General features: G+C 47.3%; 1 protein-coding gene across 4 annotated transcripts in view; it reads left to right on the top strand.

The window, feature by feature from the left end:
• CSNK1G1 (casein kinase 1 gamma 1) overlaps positions 1 to 16964 on the top strand; it is a 292459-nt gene extending 275495 nt beyond the window's left edge. For 3 of the 4 annotated variants that reach the window (XR_007776268.1, XM_050967442.1, XM_050967446.1), the window contains 2 exons: positions 2684 to 2790; positions 10331 to 16964. Coding sequence is in view for 3 of the 4 variants with exons in the window: in XM_050967442.1 (XP_050823399.1) it covers positions 2684 to 2790; positions 10331 to 10385 (162 nt within the window). In the remaining variant the exon portion in view is untranslated. The remainder of the gene's footprint in view (positions 1 to 2683; positions 2791 to 10330) is intronic. The other variant, XM_050967443.1, reaches the window with a different exon arrangement.
• The last annotated feature ends 1633 nt before the right edge of the window (positions 16965 to 18597 follow it).

The raw sequence follows: 18597 nt of genomic DNA, 5'->3' as shown, positions 1-18597 counted from the left end.
AGGTTTCCACAGTGCCATCATCACTCACTTCTCCACTGTCAGTGTAGCTTTCATTTCAGTGTGTCTGCGCTGGAGAGGTGGGGCAGGTTTGGCACATAGATCCTTGCACATCCGAGAGTTCTGCAGCCATCATCCCAAGCCTGCATTACATGTGATTTCACCAGCCAGTGCCCAGTTCTTGGTCCCAGAAGCAGTATTCCACTGTTTGCAGCTGCTCCTTGAGCACCACCAACAATCTTGAATTGGTTCTCACTGTGTCCCACAGCAATCTGACCTCGAGGAAATCATCGTGTTTCCCATGGCTCTTCTTGCACCTGCAAATACTGAAGGATCAGTGTGTCCTGTGCTTGCAACACTCATGGCAAGAGTACAGAGCTGTGCAAGCTGCATGCATCTCTCACAAATGGCAGACAGGGATGAGTCACACGTGGGTTCATGGGATTTTCAAAATAGATGCAAAAATTAAAGGATAGAGGTGACATTTTGGGGTGGAGAAAGTTGCATGATGGGAACTTGACCCCTTGCTCCCAGTCACCACTACGCAACTCATTTCTGGCCCACCATGCATTGCCAAAACGTCCAAAAAGACTGTGCACTGGAAGGTGATGAGTTGCACAGTGGGATACTGCATCACATGGTACACCGCACTGTGCTTTGACACAAGCACTCCTGGTGAAGCAGCAGAGAATCCTGTGGCACTTTATAGACTAACAGACATTTTGGAGCATGAGCTTTCGTGGGTGAATACCCACTTCGTCGAATGCATATGCATGCATGTGCTCTTCGTCGGATGCATTCACTCCTGGTGAATACACGTTGTGACAACACAAGGTGCCAAGTATGCACCTGCACAAGCAATTTGCTAACTGTGGTGGGTTTATGTCAATGTCTCTTGCATCAGCAAAAGTTTGTAATGTAGATATGCCCCTAGAAATTACAACTAGGGGATGGCCCTGCTGGCTTCAATTAACTACTAAACCTTAGCAAAATCTTCTGGGGCACGGGGGTGGCTGAGGCCCTACATAAATCAGCTCATTCCAGAGTAGCTGCAGAAGAGGCAACATTAGAGAAGGCATAAACAGCACCAGGGTCAGCATCTGAGGAGAAGCAACACTTGGGAAAGGTACTGAATTTGGAAGTATTTGGGCAAAGGCTGGGTGGGGCCAGCCACCCTATAAACATTTCCCAGAGAGAAAAAGGACACTTGGGGCACACACAACATGGAGAACTTACAGGGAAATGGGTATCTATATGGATAAAATAAATAACAAGCCACCTTCAAGAACTGCTACAACTTTGCTTCCCTCTTTCCCCCCTCCAGTGTCTCTGGAGCTCAGCTCATCCTAGCCCAACAAGGAGTACCTGGTAACACCATGAGTCCTGACATCTGACAGCAGCGTAGGCCATACTGCTTCCCAGACTTAGTTATCACCATTACAACCTCGATCTCTAGCTCTTCCTAAATGTGGGATAATAGCAAGTGGTATGCATGGTACTTTGTCTTTGCCTTCTGACAGGGTAATAGGAGTGGGAGCAACCATACATCATTCACCAATTGGCCAGGATGTGCAGTCACTTCAAGAATCTGCAGTTGTAAAGGTTTTCAGTAGTACTCAAGAGTGCCTGGTGCTTTCCAGATGAGTGTAGAGGGCCAACCAGAGTAGCTACAGTCTGGTCTTCAGTGAACCTGTTCCATAGTCATTGTCATCATAGTTGCAGCTGCTGTAGTATGGTGACTGAGTTTCTCAAAACCTCCTCCTTGTTCTCCTGGCTACACTATCTTGGACTCTTAGGAGCTGGAGAACGGGGTGTTTTAAAACCACCAATGGTGACAATGGTTGAGCAGCCAGTGATGTGAATTATATTGAGGGAAATGTAAATTAGGGTTCAAGTGCATACCTTGCCACGAGAAAATTATTTTTTTTAAGCAAAATAATTCACTCTGAGGAAAATGAGGTAGAGTGTGTTCCCAAATCAGTGCCTCTGCCATCAGGGGCAGTGACTAGGGCAGAGGAGTTACTGACACTCAGGCTACTAGTGGACCATATTCAAGTGGTGCCTCTATCAGTTTGTATCCAAGTGCTAAGGAATCCATTTTGCCTCCACAAGATATCTTGCTACCTAGTGTCAAAACATTTAGACCTATTTTGTGTTGAGCTCTTCAGCTGTTTCCCAGCTGCTGGGAGTCAAAAACTTGGGACTCAGAAGTTGGTGACTTTAGAAAAATCTGCTGTAAAAGTGTTGGGGGGAAATATTCATCAGAAATGTCCCATATAACCAGATGTTACAAGGGCGGAAGTAGGAGTCATGGGATGAAACAAAGAAAAATTAGTTTGAATATAAGAGACAGATTGTGGCACAGCCTCCCAAGGGAAGTGGTGGAAGTCCCATCATTTGATCCATTAAAACAAGCACTGTGGAGAATGTATTGTAGAGAACAGGCCTACTTCGGCACTCAATCACTGCTGTGGGACGTCTCATTGAATTCTGCAGACTTCTAGGAGGGTATACCGTGGCCGGGAGGAAGGCGTCAACAGTAGAAAGTGCCTTATACTCATGCTGTAGGTTTTACATGTTCTTCCTACAGCATCCATTGTCAGGACAGGCCTATCACTCAATTGTGAGCTGCTGACTAACCCTGCCAAGAGACTTCATTCCTAGCTGCTTCTGTTTTGTGTTTCAGGTAGTCAGTTCAACCAATGGAGAACTGAATGTTGACGACCCAACAGGGGCACACTCCAATGCACCAATCACAGCACAGGCCGAGGTGGAAGTGGTGGAGGAAGCTAAGTATGTTTGCTTTACAAATAGTGTCTTCACTGATGTGGTTTTAAATCTTCTGTATTTAAAAGAAGTGAGATTTTTACCTGTTTAAATATTTGATGCTTGTATCCATATCTTTTCCTTGAATATCGCTGCTTTTTGCATGGTACCTCTGTGTTGCTGCTGCCTCTTTTCTCTGTGATGCCTGGAGAATGTAACTTTTGGCTAGAGCATGCGTTGCAAACGAGATGATGGTAAACAATAATTGGAAAATCAAATATGTGACTCCTGGTGCATCTTCCCTGAGTTGGAGGTGTCTCCTTTGCTCCTGCTGTGGGCACAGAAACAGCTCAGCCCCGGGTCAGTGAAGGAATTGTCAATCTAGCAACATTGTATTCCTACCTGGGAGACCTAGGGGCCATGTAGGCAGAGTGGTCTGAAAATAGCCCTGGCAGGGCTTTTGCCGTGAATCTTCCCTAATCCAGTCCAGTAGGTGCTGAAAGAGGCTGAAACTGTAACTAGCCCTTCTGCCTGTAAGGCTGCTAAATCTCCCTTCGGGCCCGCCAGCGTGGGGTAGCAGGATGTTTGTCCATAGCTTCTCAGGATATGGGGCGGGGGGGCGGGATTGCTGACTTGGCCATTCTGCTTCTCTTGCATGTGTGCTGCCCTCTGGAACCACTGGGTGGCACTTTGCATGATCTTTGTTAAACAGGAGCTAAGACGTGGAGCCTGCTGTCCACATGAGCAGCAGCCCAGCTCCTGCCCCCTCCTCTGAACCAGGAAGGGCTTTGAACCCCACTGTCACTGGCAGGGGGTTGAAGGCTCAGTCATGGCTTGACAAAACTGACTTCCCCCACAGAGGGCTGAATGGCTCGAAGGCTGCCTTTGAACCGGCTCATGTGCCGGGAATTGCTCCATGATCTGGGCCAGAGGTGACGGGGAACATGCAGGGTCACATGCAGAGGTGAAAGTAGGCTGGTACGCCCCGGTACAGTGTGCCAGCAAGAGCCAGTGCACCGTACTGAGACAGATCAGCTTCCCCTGGCAGCAATTTAAAGGATCTGGAGCTCCCAGCAGCACCTGAAGCCCCGGGCCCTTTAAACTGCCACCAGAGCCCTGCTGCAGTGGAGCTCCGGGCCCTTTAAAGCTCCGCCAGAGGTTGGGGCCCCCTCTCATGGTGATTTAAAAGGCCTGGGGCTCCACTGCGATAGCAGCAGCTGAAGCCCCGGGCCCTTTAAATCACCCCTGGGGCTCCCAGCCCCCTCTGCAGCTGGTAGCTCAGGGGTGATTTAAAGGGCCTGGGGCTCCCAGCTGCTGCTACCACAGCCCTAGCCCTGGGCCCTTTAAATCCTGATTTAAAGCACCTGGTGTTTAAAGGCCCCGCCTCTTCCAGTAGAGGCCCTGCCCTCTCCTCAGGACTCCAGAGTACCTGTAAGTCCTTTAAGTTACTTTCACCCCTGGTCAAATGCCCCCTAGATTTGCTGCTTGGCATGTACTTAGCATGCTTACATGGACTGAGAATACTCAGTAACACTGCCCTCACTCTGCCTCCCACTACTGGTGGGCACAGTCATCTCTGATCTGGGCCACAATGTGGCTCAGTGGAATTCTTATTGCTTGGCAGGCATTGTGTTTCTTGGTCTTTCGGGGTGGGGAGTCTTTTGCTGGAAATGGAGTGAAGGAGGATAAGAAACTGCCAGTCCTGGGTCAGAAAGGCTTGAGGTGCAAAGTGTCTGTCAAGCTGGCATCAACGGTGAGCACCAGTCTCACCCCTGCTATCCCTGAGAGTGAGTGTCTCTTCGTCATCATCCATTCCTGTGCCCCTTGGAAATCACTTCCACGGTGCGTATCTCACCATTGACCCATGTGGGTAGTGAGCTACAATAATCATCTTGCAGCGAGGAGCCCTAGTAACATCTTTGTGTTCCCTTCCCAGCCAGGTGATGCAAGAGCTGAGGGGCTGTGTGCCTCCTGTAAGCTGGGCAGCTACAAAAAGGCAGCTTGCGGTGTTGGCCACTGGCCAGTATGGACAGTGCAGCTAATAGGGACTACAGGTCCTAGCTGTCTTGATCGGAATGACTGTGCTGCATTGCTTGCTGGGATGTGTACTCTGTGGGCTGCACCTCTAGCAGAGCACAGTGGCTGCAGTCCAGTTATGCAAATTTCATAGATGTGGCCTTCAGCCTCCTGATGATTTGCCAACACAGCCCTCAGTTATGCACAGTTTGGGCCCCACCAGTGGCATAGCCAGGTGAAGGGAACAGGGGGAGCAATTTAAAAAAAAAAAAAGGGGGGGGGTCCACCCGCTGCAGCACTTTTACTCGCCCGGCGGTGCTCTGGGTCTTCGGCGGCAGACCCTTCACTCACTCAGAGTGTCTTCGATGGCACTGAAGGTCCCGCCGCTGAAGACCCGGAGCGCCGCCAGGTGAGTAAAATTAAAACACTGCAACAGGTGGTGCCTTTTTTTTTAATCACTCCCCTGGGTGAGTAAAAGGTACCAAGAAAGGTGCCACTTGTGCTCAGTGGGGGAGCGGCCGCTCCCCCCATCCCAGCTTATGGCCAGATGTAAGAAAGGATCACCAAGAGTTCCTCTGGGGCAGGGACTGTCTTTTTGTTCTGTGTCTGTACAGTGCCTAATACAGTGGGGGCCTGGGTCATCACTGGGGCTCCTCTGTGCCACCACAGTACAAAAAATCAATATAACCTATTAGCCTGTCTTGGCATCAGCAGTTATTTGCTTTACTGTGAGGAGGGACAATGGTTAGGAGTCAGTTTCCCCTTTCCAGTCCCTAAGTTTGTGGTTTGAGTCTCCTTTTGGTGATCATGTGACATTCCAGTGGGGACTGTCTTGTACTGGCTGATCTAGTCATGATTACCCTGTGTAGTCTGCTGGGTTCCTGTTCATAAACAAGACGTCCCCTCATCTTTGCTTGCAAAGTGTGTCTGTCACACAAGTCCAAACTTGTCCTCCCTTCAGTTATTTGAGTATGTCAGGAGGCTGGAGGTCTTGTGGACACAGGCAACCAGTTAGCCTAATGCTACTGCTCTGTAGTAAGGTGGACCACTCAGAGGGAAGGCCAGGGCTAGCTGGATTGCCTGGCTCCCTGCCAGTTTTTGAGGTAGTGTATTGGGAAAAGTGGAGCCGTGTCTCACCTCCCTGCATCTGTGGGCAGGCAGGGAGAGCCAGCGCAAATGCTGCAGACTCCGCTTGTGCTGGTGGTGTAAGTGAATGAAGGGATTCCCCCTCCCCAGCAGCTGTGATCAACATGGCATCTCATCCATGCCATAAGCCACCTGCACACAGCCCTTGTCTGACAGTCTGTGGTTTGGATCCCCTTCCTGGTGGGCCAGCCACAGACTTCCCTGATGGCATACTCCTTGTTGACACTCTGACGTCCTGGTATATTTGTCCCAGGCCACAGGACAGTGAAAACACATCCTACTTCTGAGCAGTGATTTGTCAGGGTATCTCTTGCAATGAGCAGTGGGTCCTCAGGTGGAATAGGGAATAGAGAGGGTGGGTGGGCAAGGCATATGTGTCTGCCAATCTGCACTGCATGTTTGCATGGCTCGCAGTGACATGCTTTCATCCCACCTCTGTGAACTAATTGCTCTTTCTTCCTTTCTGTGTTTTTCTCTCTACACACTTTCTGTAGCTGCCTGAAAATGCTCAACTTGTGGTGAGTCCCTCTCTCCAGTCCCCGGGCAAGGGGGAGCGGACCAGACTAGACTGGGATTGGCAAAATCAAACCAACCAAAACTGTGTAATAGCTGCACAAGTTAGAAATCCAATCCAGTGCAGTTATTGCAAATACAAGGGTGGGGAACACATGCAGGATGGGCGTGTGTGTGCGAGAGGAGGCCGCGGTAGGCCAACCAATTGAACTAATATTTGGACTGATCCATTGAAAGCTAAAAGAATTTCTCATCCTTTGTCTGTTCAGCTTAATGTATTCACCAAACATGCAAGAGTATGAGCAGATAATGTCTAAAGGAGTTGGGCAGAGTCTGGACCAGGCTGAAAAATCTCTCAGGGAATTCCTCACAACAGATGGTTCTGCATGGAAAGCTGTGTACACCATGCCAGTCTCCTGGGAGCAGTGTGCTTGTGGCTCCTTCCATGGAAGACTTGCTTATATGAAAGTGAGCAGGGCAGGGTTCCCATCAGCAGATGTGGTGGTCAAGAGCCATGGTCCTCAACCTCTTCCATAGTGTGATCTCCTGCCTCTTAGCCGGGACCTTCCTCTCATTTGGCAATCTGAGAAGGGCAGAGTGATCATGGCCCACAGGCTGAGAACCCCTGATCTTGCTCCAGGTTGGTGGGGAGTAGGTGGCTGCCTTCAAGAAAGTTTCTGCAGCTCAAGGACTGAGGGAGAAAGACCGGGGTTTTCATCAAAGAGGGCACACAGGCTGGAGTAGCTGCTTTCTGAGCCTGCTGTTGGTGTTATGCTCTTCCCCTTTATCACCATTACCCTTGAGTTCCAGTGGGGACCCTAAGTAGTAACACTCAGCACTTTTATAGTATGGAGTGCTTTCCAAGCACTAGCTAAACTGTAATCCTCAGGACACCCCTTTGAGGAGTACATGAACCCCTGGTTTTTGCAGATGGGGAAACTGAGGCACAGAGGTGAAGTGAGTTGTCTTAGATAATACTGAAGATCAGTGGCAGAGCCAAGGATAAAATCCAGGAGTTCCAGACTCTGTCCACTCGTTCATCTTGCCTCACAGTGGGTTTTGAGGGAGCCCATGTTCAGCTACAGAGACAGGAGTAGAATGTAGGGAGTTGAAACCTCATGGCCCCATGTGTGGTGAAGAATGTCCCTGCATGGTGGCAGACTGGTCCTTCTTTGCCCTCCTCTCCACTGGCACTGCCTCCAGTATCTCTGGCATCTCTTTGGCTTCTCTGTGTGTCGTACTCTGGGGCTGTTCTTAGACATTGTCTGCACGCACAAAGGTCACATTCTGTATAATTGTCAGCCTGTCTTACTTTTTTATTTTGTTGTTTCTGCCTCTGCCTGTGTTAACAGCTCTCAGGACTTCCTTTCCTGAACCCTTCCAAACTGAGCAATGGGGCTCTCTGTCTGAACAGTGGGGGCCAAAAGAGAGCAAAGGAATTTCCAGGGAAAGAAAGAGCTAGAAATCAGTCAGGCCCTTGAAATCTGGGGCAGTGAGTGAATCTTGGCCCTGGTTCTCCTTCCCTGATCAGATATGTGTGTTTGGTAATCCCTCAGACATACTCCTGTCCTGTTTCTCCCCGTGACAGTTCCCTTCTCCTTTTACTGATGCCTGAGTCCTGAAAGAAGGTGGTTACTGTGGGAGGAAAACAGAGTGCTACTGGGTGGTTAAAATGAGTGAGGGCGTATGGGTGGCTCAGGACATTGGTGGAAATTCTCTAGCCTGTGTTATGCAGGAGATCAGATGAGATGTCCTTTTTGGCCATCCCAGTTATGAACCTCTAGGTCTCTCATCCAAAACCATCTTAGTGTGATAGTGTCCAAAGTCATTACCATCTGATGGTTATCCAGGGCCTATGTGAAATGATCCATTTGCTAGTGACAGGGTATTCATGTCACGTGTTCACCACCCCTACCTCCATAACAGACCCTCCGTAGGCAGGGCCAGCTCCAGGCACCAGCTCAGCAAGCAGGTGCTTGGGGTAGCCAAAAGGAAGGGGTGGCACGTCGGGCTCTTCGGCGGCAATTCAGCGGTGGGTTCCTCTTGGAGGGAAGGACCTGCCACCGAATTGCCGCCAAAGAAGAAAGCAGCGCAGTGGGGCTGCTGCTGATCACAATCGTGCACTTCTTTCCCCTCACTGTCCCGCTTGGGGCAGCAAAAACCCTGGAGCTGGCTCTGCCCGTAGGAAATCTCTGGAGGGAAGCTAAGGGTAAGCCATGGAGACTGAACTGCCCATCACCCTTAGAGGTGATTGCTGCTGGCTGGGGCTGAGACGCATAGGCGGGCATGGTGTATGTACACTTGCCTTCTTGTTGCCATTTCTGTATCTGCTCATGGCTATATGGAGGGTATCGCTCTCCTGGGCTGCCAGTCTAGCACCTCTCACTAGCAGTAAGTGTGCTTACTAAGACGATTAAGTAGTTATCCCTCATTTTCAATCACTTGTAATTGGGCTGAGACAGGAGAGGGCATGCACTCCTCAGGGGCAGTAGTGTATATTTCAGCTCTCAGATAAATACCCATATTAAAAACTTGTTTAGAGCTGCCACTGACCCAATAGAAAATGAGTCTGCCTGCAGATGTTGCTGCCGTTCTGTGGCATAGCTTCTCAATGTCTTTGCTTCTGTGTACTTGTTAGAGGTACTGGCATGAAAACAGGATTTTTGCATACCTCTCCACCTGTTCCTTATTCTTCTCCTCCCTCCTCAAAGGCCATAACCCTAATATCACAACTGGTCACTGAGGAAATAGTTGTGATGTCATGGGGAAGAGGATAAGCAGCACGGCAGCAGGTGAACTTGCAAAGTACAAAAGTCTTTCCATGCAGATGTTCCTGACACTAGAACCTGAATACAGAGTTGTCTTTAAATGCCATGTAATTCCTGAGGAACCAGCTGGAGCTAACAGACTGGGTGACTCATTTTAGTATATCCCACAAACAAAACCTGCATCTTTCGAGAATCAGCTCTGAAGGGTGTTTATTTCATACCACCTCGATCTCCATTATGCTGTCTTTTTGCCTCCCTGTTCACTGTGCACTGATAGCCTTCCCTGCCCCAGATCAGGGAAGAAGCAGGGGTTGTATATTTGCAGACTAAACTATTGGTCTTTAAACTGAAACTCTGATTACTTACCATCAGTCAAGGGTTCAGTAAAGGAAGCTGGCCCCCAATCAGACCTTTTCAGAACTAGTCCTTTTCAGCTTACCATGAGCAGTTTAGAAACACAGCACATCATGTGACTGAAAATATTTAGTCAGGCCTGATTCAAACCATTTCAGCACCTTTTAGGGCACAGTTGATTAGTAGTTTTGGGCAGAGGGAAACAGCCTGTTAGTGTCTCTCACCTGTTTCCTTCACTCCCAGCAACTGGAGATCCCTGTTCTGCTGCAAGACTTCATCTGCCTCCCCTGTTGGCTATTGTGCCTTATTTCCTTGTTCCCAATTAAGTTCCTTGGGGCAAGGACCTTGGCTTCATACAGCATCTGGCACAGCCAGTTCCTGATACTGAGCATGGCCTTCGGTCATCAGCAAAACATAAATAATAATGATCAGTTGAACTTCCTCTTCCATAAGAGCAAATCCCAGTGTGTGAAAGCACCTGGCCACCTGCCTTTATGGTGATCCATTGGCCCTTGTCTGAGCACTGTACTGCTGCCCCTTCTGTTGTGGGCTAGACTGGTCTGCTGTTGGCCTCGTGGACTTTCCTCCTATTGGAGGAGGTATTGGTAGGTCTGTTTTGTCCTTAGTGCTGGACATGTTGAGATCCCATTGCATGTACTCTGAAGGAAGGGAAGAAGCCCACCCTGTGCAGTTCATGGAAGTCGGGGGTGGGGGAGGCTGCTGGAGGGTCTAGTCCACTCTACTGACCTGCTGTGTTCTTTGTGCTCCAGGTGCTGCTGCTTCTTTAAGAGGAAAAGGAAGAAGACTGCGCAGCGTCACAAATGACCGGTGCCTCCTGGAGACTTGTGGGAACTCCACCTGCAGCTCCTGCCATGTCTTACTGAAAGGAGCTTCTCTCTAGGGGGAGGAGGCGACATAGGAGGAAGAGAAACAAGTGACATTTTAAACCAAAAAGAGAGAAGAAAATCGTTCCAAAACAAACCGCTCTGGGGTGGATCTGCTCCATGGTCTACTCATTCGCTCCAAGCCTGAAGCTCTTTTTGGGATCAGGACTGCAGCTGGCTCAGGTTGCCAGGTGGACTGGCTGGCTGACCCTCCTTCCCATTGTTTACGGCAGAAGGCATCATTCACTCAAACCTGAGAATTATGCTTTGTTTCCTGCTCACTTTACTCCCCCTCACACACACTCTGCCCATCCATCCTCCTCTCTCCCCAATGGAAATACCCCTGGGAGGCTTCTTTGGCTAAGGGGAGGGCGATAGGTGGTTGTCTGGGCAGGAAAGACATGTGGGAGAAGGGCCTGGCGGGTATGAGGCAATTTCTCCCCGCAGTCCCTTTCAGTGTCAGCTTGTACTGCCAGCCTGGCCAGGTACAGCAGTGGGACACAGGCTTCCTCGGGAACAGTTATCCTGTAGCGTGAGACTTGCAATCTACTGTTCCAGTCCCTTGGGTTCTCTGGCTTCCTTGTTCGCTCACTTCTCCAACTGTAACAGAGCAGTGCGGATTGTTTTAAAGAAACTGACATTGTTGCACTTTTTATTATTTTTTAGCATTACAGATGCATATTGTGTCTGTAGATTTTTGCATGGACAAGTGATGCCGGCACAGACAGACATTCAGCTTGGAATGTGGAGGGGTGCAAAGAATGTCCTTAACAGAGGGTTTGCTTGCAACATCCAGAAAACCCTAAAGCTAGTCTGGGGTTCCTATCACCCATTGTGGGTCATGCGCTGAGAGAAACCTACTTGAATTTTGAATCATCCTTTGTAGCTGCCAGTGAACGTCCCTACCATGGTTTCCTACTTGGTGCCTGACATAACCAGCCTGGAGTTGGAAGGCATAGCTTTCTGTTGGAGCAGGGAGAGGCATCAGCCTTGCTGAGCTGGAGGAGTTTTCTCTGGGTAGACAAATAGATATGGATTACATAATTGGAAACCTGATGTTTCCCAAACTGTAGATATTTTGTATGGCAGGGTGGCCTTCTAACTTCTCAGATGGTTTCTGGGAAGTTGATTATGGAGTAAGCACCTTTTCTTTCAATTTACTGAATGCTCTACAATGGAAGTGTTAGAGAGCACAAAGCTACCCCAGCAAGGAGTGGACACTTAACTGTCTTACAGTGACTGCATCTGCAGGTGGCCAGATAGGCTACTCAAATCAGTCCTTGTGTAAGCTTCAGGAGCACTCTGCAAGCTGCCTAGGCTTGAGTGCAGGCGCAGAGCTCTCTGTGGGGCCTGGAGCACACACCATGCGGTTCTCCCTGAAGTGGGAGCAAAGGTCTTTTTAACACACCATTCTTGAGCCAAACCATTATTTAGAAAAGACTTAGGGCACTTTGCACGTGAACTCTCATATCCCAGTGTCGGGATTGCTGAGCTCTGAGGAGGCAGCTGCGGTTACTCCTGGGGGAAATTGTTTGGGGTGAGTGTGGCAAAGGTTTACAAGAGCTAAAGAAGCTTTTTTGTGGAGGTTAGGAATTGGTTCCTCCTGCTTTGCCTGTTTGCATATCACATCAGCGTGGGATTAGACCCCTCATTTCAGGGGCGGTAGTTGTCATGTAGCTAGGGCTCTCCCACCCCAGTGCTTGAATTCCCTACAGAGGCAGAGTATGGAGGCTTTAATATACCATCTCTTCCAGCTGCCTCTGAGTGCATGTAGTGGCACGCACTGAAAGGGAAGCGATGGGAGTGCTGGGAAGACATAGGGAAGGAGAGTTTATGTTTCAAGGGGGGGCAGAGGCTCCCTCCCCCTTCAGGCAGAGCAGCAGGAAGGCAGGCGAGCCCTCTGCTGCAGTTCAGTGGTTAGGATTTGTAGTGTGAAACTCAGCCCCTTTTTCTGCTCTCTCGGAGAATCCCTTTGGGGTGTTTCTCAGCTGCTAGCCATTTTCTGCTGGGATCTTAATGCCTTATTCAAATGGAAAGAAAGCAGATATAGCCAAGGGTTTTGCTGCTCTTTCCTCTCTCCACCACTGGGGTGAAGTTAAGCTGCAGGCTAGCTTGCTCTTCATTCACTAACCCACCAAGAGATTTGTAAACCCACCATTTTAATTCTGCAAGATGTTTTCCGTTAAGTGTAACAAGTGGGGTGCACAAGGAAAGGACTATCCATTCCCCATGAGTGTGGCTGCTTGGACTCCTTAACCCCTTTTCTTTCTCCCAAGGAGAGGAGGGCAGGGGACATTTAATCGCTTAGTTTTGCCGCTCTGCCTCTTCCTGAACTCTTCCACTCCTGTTGACTTTCTAAGAAGTCAGGCTGTTTAAAATGAGCATTTCCTCAGACTCTCACCATAGGAAACCATGGTTCGGCATCTTGGGGGGAGGGAGGCGCAGGAATTTGTGGGGAGAAAGCAGTTGTATGCTCCCAGCTCTCCAGATTGTACTGAGCCCTGAGGCACATGCATTGCTGCCCTCCTAAACCCCATTAAGTGCCTGTTACCAAAACTCAGAGGAGAAACTCAGTTCCTTCTGCATTTCCTGACATTGTTCAGTCATTCCTAACTCTTTCCAATCAGGGAGTAGCTTGTAGTTTGCAAAGTATGTGTGAGAGGGGAGCGTTTCTGCATTTTTTTTGTTCTTAAATATTTTTAAGCAAGTGAATGTATTTGATTGGTAGAAAATTTTCCTTGTTTTTAAGAGGGTCAGTTTGAAAGCCATTTCATGCCCCCACTACTGCTTTGCTCTGGGGAGTCAGTTTTCTTTTAATCCTATGATAATGTATATGTAGGGGAGGGAACGTCTCTCCCCAAGGCATGCTGGTAATGCTCACTTATACCAAGCCCTCTTGCACTATAGTCATACGTTAGACTCTTCAGAAGGGCAAAGGATGTAAAAAGCGGGTAAACAGTAAATCTTATTCTAAGGAGATTATTTAACCGAGGAGGTTCAAGAAGTGACTGGTGATAAAAACCAGATTGAGCGGGCCCATTTTACGGTAGGGATTAGAGCATTAAACCCACCTACATTAATTCCCTGCCTCTCCTCCCCACTGGAAGCTAATGTATTAGTTGGTATATACCTGCATTCTTCCAAGAAGATGAGAGGAGAGAATCTCAGATCACAGCTGGACGGTGGAGCTGCTGAGCGGGAGCATCATCTGGCTGTCCTATGCTTCCTTCGCATGGCCTAATACTGCAGCTGGATTTCCAGACGTGACTCCCCTGCAGCAGGGACCCACCAATGTTCCATTGCAGTCTCCTGAGGTCTCAAGTGAGGTTTTCAATAAAATATTGCACTGCTGTATTGAACTCCATGTATAGATGTAATTATTACCCCTTCCTGAGAACACTTACAGATGTTTTCTCTGCTTCAATCTCAGCTCTCTTGGTAACCCTTCCCTCCTGTGTTAAAGAAGCTCTGAAACCCTCTTTGAGGGGATCATGTACAGTGTGGGAGCTTTTTAAATGCTTTTTCTTTCTTTAAAGCCATGAACAGTCCAGCCTTATATAGCTTAGCTAAGGAATGCTGGAACTAACCCTCTTCTCTGCACACTTCCCCTGTCCCACTTCCCTGATAAAAGAAAGCAGGCACCATCACTGGTGACTTTGGGGTCTATTGTTTGAACACAAATGGATGTGAACTAATCAGAAATGTGCTAACCACGTGCAGCATAATCAGTAGTCCTTTTGTATGTCAACTACAGTGTGGCAAAACATCAAATTTGTCTTCCCCAAATGGCAAGAGCATGACCTACTCCTGCCTCCTGGCCAGTACACTACAGAAAGGCTGTGCCACTACAGCAACTGAAAATTCAGCAGCAGCTCTTGCTTTAGCTGAACTCTGGAGTTATGCTCAGTCCACATCAGAATCTAAGCAGAACATAACATCAGCAGGTTGTGTGCAACATTGTGAAACCCCAGCTCACGAGGGAGGGTGGAAATGACTTGCACTCATGTTGAGCATTGTCTTCCTCATTGTCCATAATTTAGCTGCTCTGTTGTGTGTAAAGTGGAGGACAGGTGCTTGTGAACCAGATATCTAGTAAGCAATGCTTGGGTAGTTGAAATGAGTCAACTAATCTGCTGAACTGCCATGATCAAGAGGTTTCCAGCATGCAAATAGCAATTGCTTATTTATTCTCAGTACAGTTGGAAAAAATGCATTAAAGCAGCTGCTCCTTATTAGCCAAAAGAAGCATCTTCTAAAAGTAGCTTTCAATATACTTAGACAGAAAAAGCTCACATAGCATTCTGTCTGTGATGATTCTCAGTGTTAGTAACTGCTTAATGCCAGGGGCTGTTTAGCTGGAAACCTCACTCCTACTTGATCACAGCCTTCAAAGTAATCACTCTTTTAGCATGAACTGTATCTGATAGTTTCCAGAACCACTGCTCCCAGGAACACTCGTGCTCTTTGAGAAGGAAAAGAAACCTCAAAATGGCCTTCTCCTGGCTCTTTAAAACATCTATATGAGGCCATCTCTTCTTTTGTGGTTTGATTGTTTCCAGTAACCAATTAGCAAGCAGTAACTTCATAGTATTCCGTTTTGACCCAGGATTCTGACATGAGTAACATGTCTGGGTTCCTGAGCTTGTTGCATGGCATCTGTAAATAGAGAGCAAACTGGAGACTGAGCTGAGCTGAGCCCTTCCTTGGTAGTGCTTGTTATTTCAGATTGTGTTTTGGAGGGAGTGCTGTTTAAACCCCCAGGGGGAGCTGAATGTCCAAAAACGGTGTCCATATAGCCATAGCTGCCATCCTGTGCTCCCCTGCAAACCAGCATATCTGAGTGTGAGAGAGAGAGTGCTAAAGGCATATAAATGGGGAAACTTTGCTTTTCTACAATACCACTGACATTCCAGGGAAAGTCTTTCTGACCTGCTTGCAGGCCTTGAATGCGGGTGACAGCTGCCAGCTCCATCTCTTTGTCAAGGGTTGGTTTGTAAGTGAAGTTTCAGTTACCAACTTCTAGGTGAACATTCCCCTCTGCAGGATACTTGCAATTTGCACAGTGTTTGGCGGTACCGTGCCCTAGATCTCTTACTGTACTTGAGTGACTATGTGGTTTTAAAGTGTTGGGTGTTTTCAGTTACATTTCCAGGTAACTGACTACAGCAGAATTTGTTTCTCGGGCTTAATAGTTGTACAATAATAGGTGATATATACTGATTCAGATCTATTTGAATAGAGAACATGAAAAATGTATTCCCTACATCCAAAAGGAACCCCACTCCAGTATTTGTGTAAAGATGTGTGTAAAGCTGGGCTTCAGAGTCTGAAATAAGTGAACACTTCTCTGTGGGTTTCTAGTTTGATTGACCAAACTTCATATTTTAAAGAAACTTCAGACTCTCTGACCAAGATTTTTTTCTTTTCTCACTCCTCTCCCCACCTTTCTGGGGCAGTCTCAACATGCTCTTTAGTACATCACAAGTATTTCCAGGGCAAGAGATCAGAGCCTTGGGGCCTCATTGAATTCATACCAATTGAAGCAAGGGCCAGGTTCTGATCCCCCAGAGTAGGGAGAAACCACCCAGAACAGGGACAGTTCTCTGTGTTGTCTTTGCCCTGCCCAAATCACAGGTGCAAGCCAAGCCAGGAGGAATACAGGCAGGAAAAGGCTTTAAAAGACGTCTAATCCTTTTGGGAGTGTCTCAGGAAAATGATCTTCACAGTAGATGCTCGTTCCCCATCTGTATCACTCTAGCTGCACAGTTCAAGCAACTCTGAGAACCTTGATTTTTCCAGGTGTTCTTGGAAGAAAACAAGTGACAAGTTCTCTCTTCCCAATTAGAACAGCAAGCTGGTCCTGATAAAGTCTTATTTGTAATTATCAGACAGAGAGAAGAGTATCCTCTGGGAACTTGTAGATTATACCAAATACACCACAAACCCCCAAATGAAAACTACTGTCAAGTGATTAATTCCCACTGGAAACTTTACCAGCTATAATTTATTTTGTCTATTTCTTTAATTTAGCCCTTTGTACTTTTGAGGGGATGTTAATTGCAACTTTTTTACTGTAAAATACATGAAAATCAGCTGTGGAAATCATTTTTTAAATATTGTGTGGATGTCTGATTCTTGTTTAAAATGCCTTGAGTTTTTTATCTTTTGTTTTAAATATGTAATGCAATGTTTTATTCATATTTCAGGCACTGGTCTCAAAGCTCAGCTGTGAACATGGAACTTGTAGTATTTTTTAACATGAATGTCAATTTAAAATGTGTTTGAAATGGTTCAACCAGGATAAGGGCTTATACCATGGGGAAGACCCCTCCAGGGGGAGCTCCTTTCCATCAAGAAAATGGGTCCTGCTTACTGTTGGTTTCGCTTTCTGATTTGCCCATTACTGGGGTATCAGGAGAAACACAACAAATGTGATCTTTAATTACTCCCCTTCCCCTTTTGGGGGGCAGGGCTCGCATTTGCACCCTTTTTGTATGTAAAATAAAATGTCTTACCTTTACTGTCTGTTCCCACTTCTTAGTCTTTTATAAAGTTTGATTTATGCATTCAGGATCTTATATGGGCCAACCTGCCCATTTGAAATGTCAGGCAAATAGAGGCAGCTGCTCTTGTAGTGCATAGCTTGTATGCACTGTTGAGCAGTAGCAACAAGGGAGTATGCTTATCCCAAACAGACAAAATACCATTGGACCAAATACCTGTCTCACTCCTCTCCAGAGGAGGTGTTCATCTGAAAAATGTAAATGTAATACACAGCTTTGCAAAATAGCATGAAAACTTTTTAGTCCAGGCAAAAAAATCTAGTAGCTAGGCAGACCACCCTATTACCATTAGCAGCTCATCATAGTGTTCAAAGCTATCTGAATAGCAAACTCTCCTTTTCCCTGATCACTATTGTCTCCTTCATGAGAGTTACGTAGGGCCCATAAAGACCATCACACTCTCACAGGACACTTGGGATAGGTGGATTGATGACAGGATCTGAGCATGCTGCTCAGCTGCCCTAGTGGTTCAACTGTTAAGAACGGCCATACCAGGTCAGACCAAAGGTCCATCTAGCCCAGTATCCTGTCTAGTGCCAGGTGCCCCAGAGGGAGTGGGCCTAACAAGAAATGATCAAGTGATCTCTTTCCTGCCATCCATCTCCATCCTCTGACAAACAGAGGCTAGGGACACCATTCCTTACCCATCCTGGCGAATAGCCATTAATGGACTTAACCACCATGAATTTATCCAGTTCTCTTTTAAACGCTGTTATAGTCTGTTGTTGGTGCCTCAAAACAGAGGCAGATCTTGGGCTTCCTGCTACTGCTACGGTAGTTTAGAGGTCGTTCCATTGCAAATTTATTCTGAGCCCCTTCTAACTGGGCCATAGGGATCTCTGTATACAAGTGCTTTCCTGCTTTTATATTTTTTAACATTTTTGGATTCTATGTTGTCAGGGAAAACTAAACATGTTGCTTTGGGTTTTCTCCTCTAGATACATGTAAGGCTACTTCCAGTGATGTCTTCCTACATTCCAGTTGTACTTACAACTGAAGGCACCCAAACAAAGGAAAAGCTGAAGGCCTAAGCGTGCTTACTGTACTGGTGTTTTACTATAGGTGATAGAGAGACTGGAGCCATTGCCTAAACAGTATGTGATGCTTGATTCCAAAAATGCATAGCTCTTTTCTGCTAACATATGAGACCATCAAACCTTAAATCCTACTTTAGAAAAGGCCTTTATGAATATGGGGAAGTATCTGCTGAGCTGAGATTCCACCCACCTATGCAGCTCTGGCAGTGTCGCCCTTGGAGCATGGTAGTGCACCCAAGTAGCGTTTAAGGCTGGGTTTAGAGTGCTGGGCTCCAGGAGTGATTCTCTGTTCTAAGTATCAGAGCAGTAGCTGTGTTAGTCTGTATCCATAAAAACAAGGAGGAGTCAATCTCTGTAGACATCCAATAACAGATTTAAAAGTAGCCGTCCTTCAAACAAAACTTCAGAAACAGACTTCAAAGAGAAACTGCAGAGCAACAATTCATTTGCAAACTAAACACCATTAATTTGGGCTTGAATGGGGACTGGGAGTGGCTAGCTCACTGAAAAAGCAATTTTCCCTCTCTTAGTATTGACATCTCATCAATTATTG

Source organism: Gopherus flavomarginatus, chromosome 9, assembly GCF_025201925.1.
Source record: "Gopherus flavomarginatus isolate rGopFla2 chromosome 9, rGopFla2.mat.asm, whole genome shotgun sequence".
NCBI classification, from domain to species: Eukaryota; Metazoa; Chordata; order Testudines; family Testudinidae; genus Gopherus; species Gopherus flavomarginatus.
Note: the sequence above shows the minus strand (reverse complement) of the source record. Positions and strands in the feature narration are given on the sequence as shown.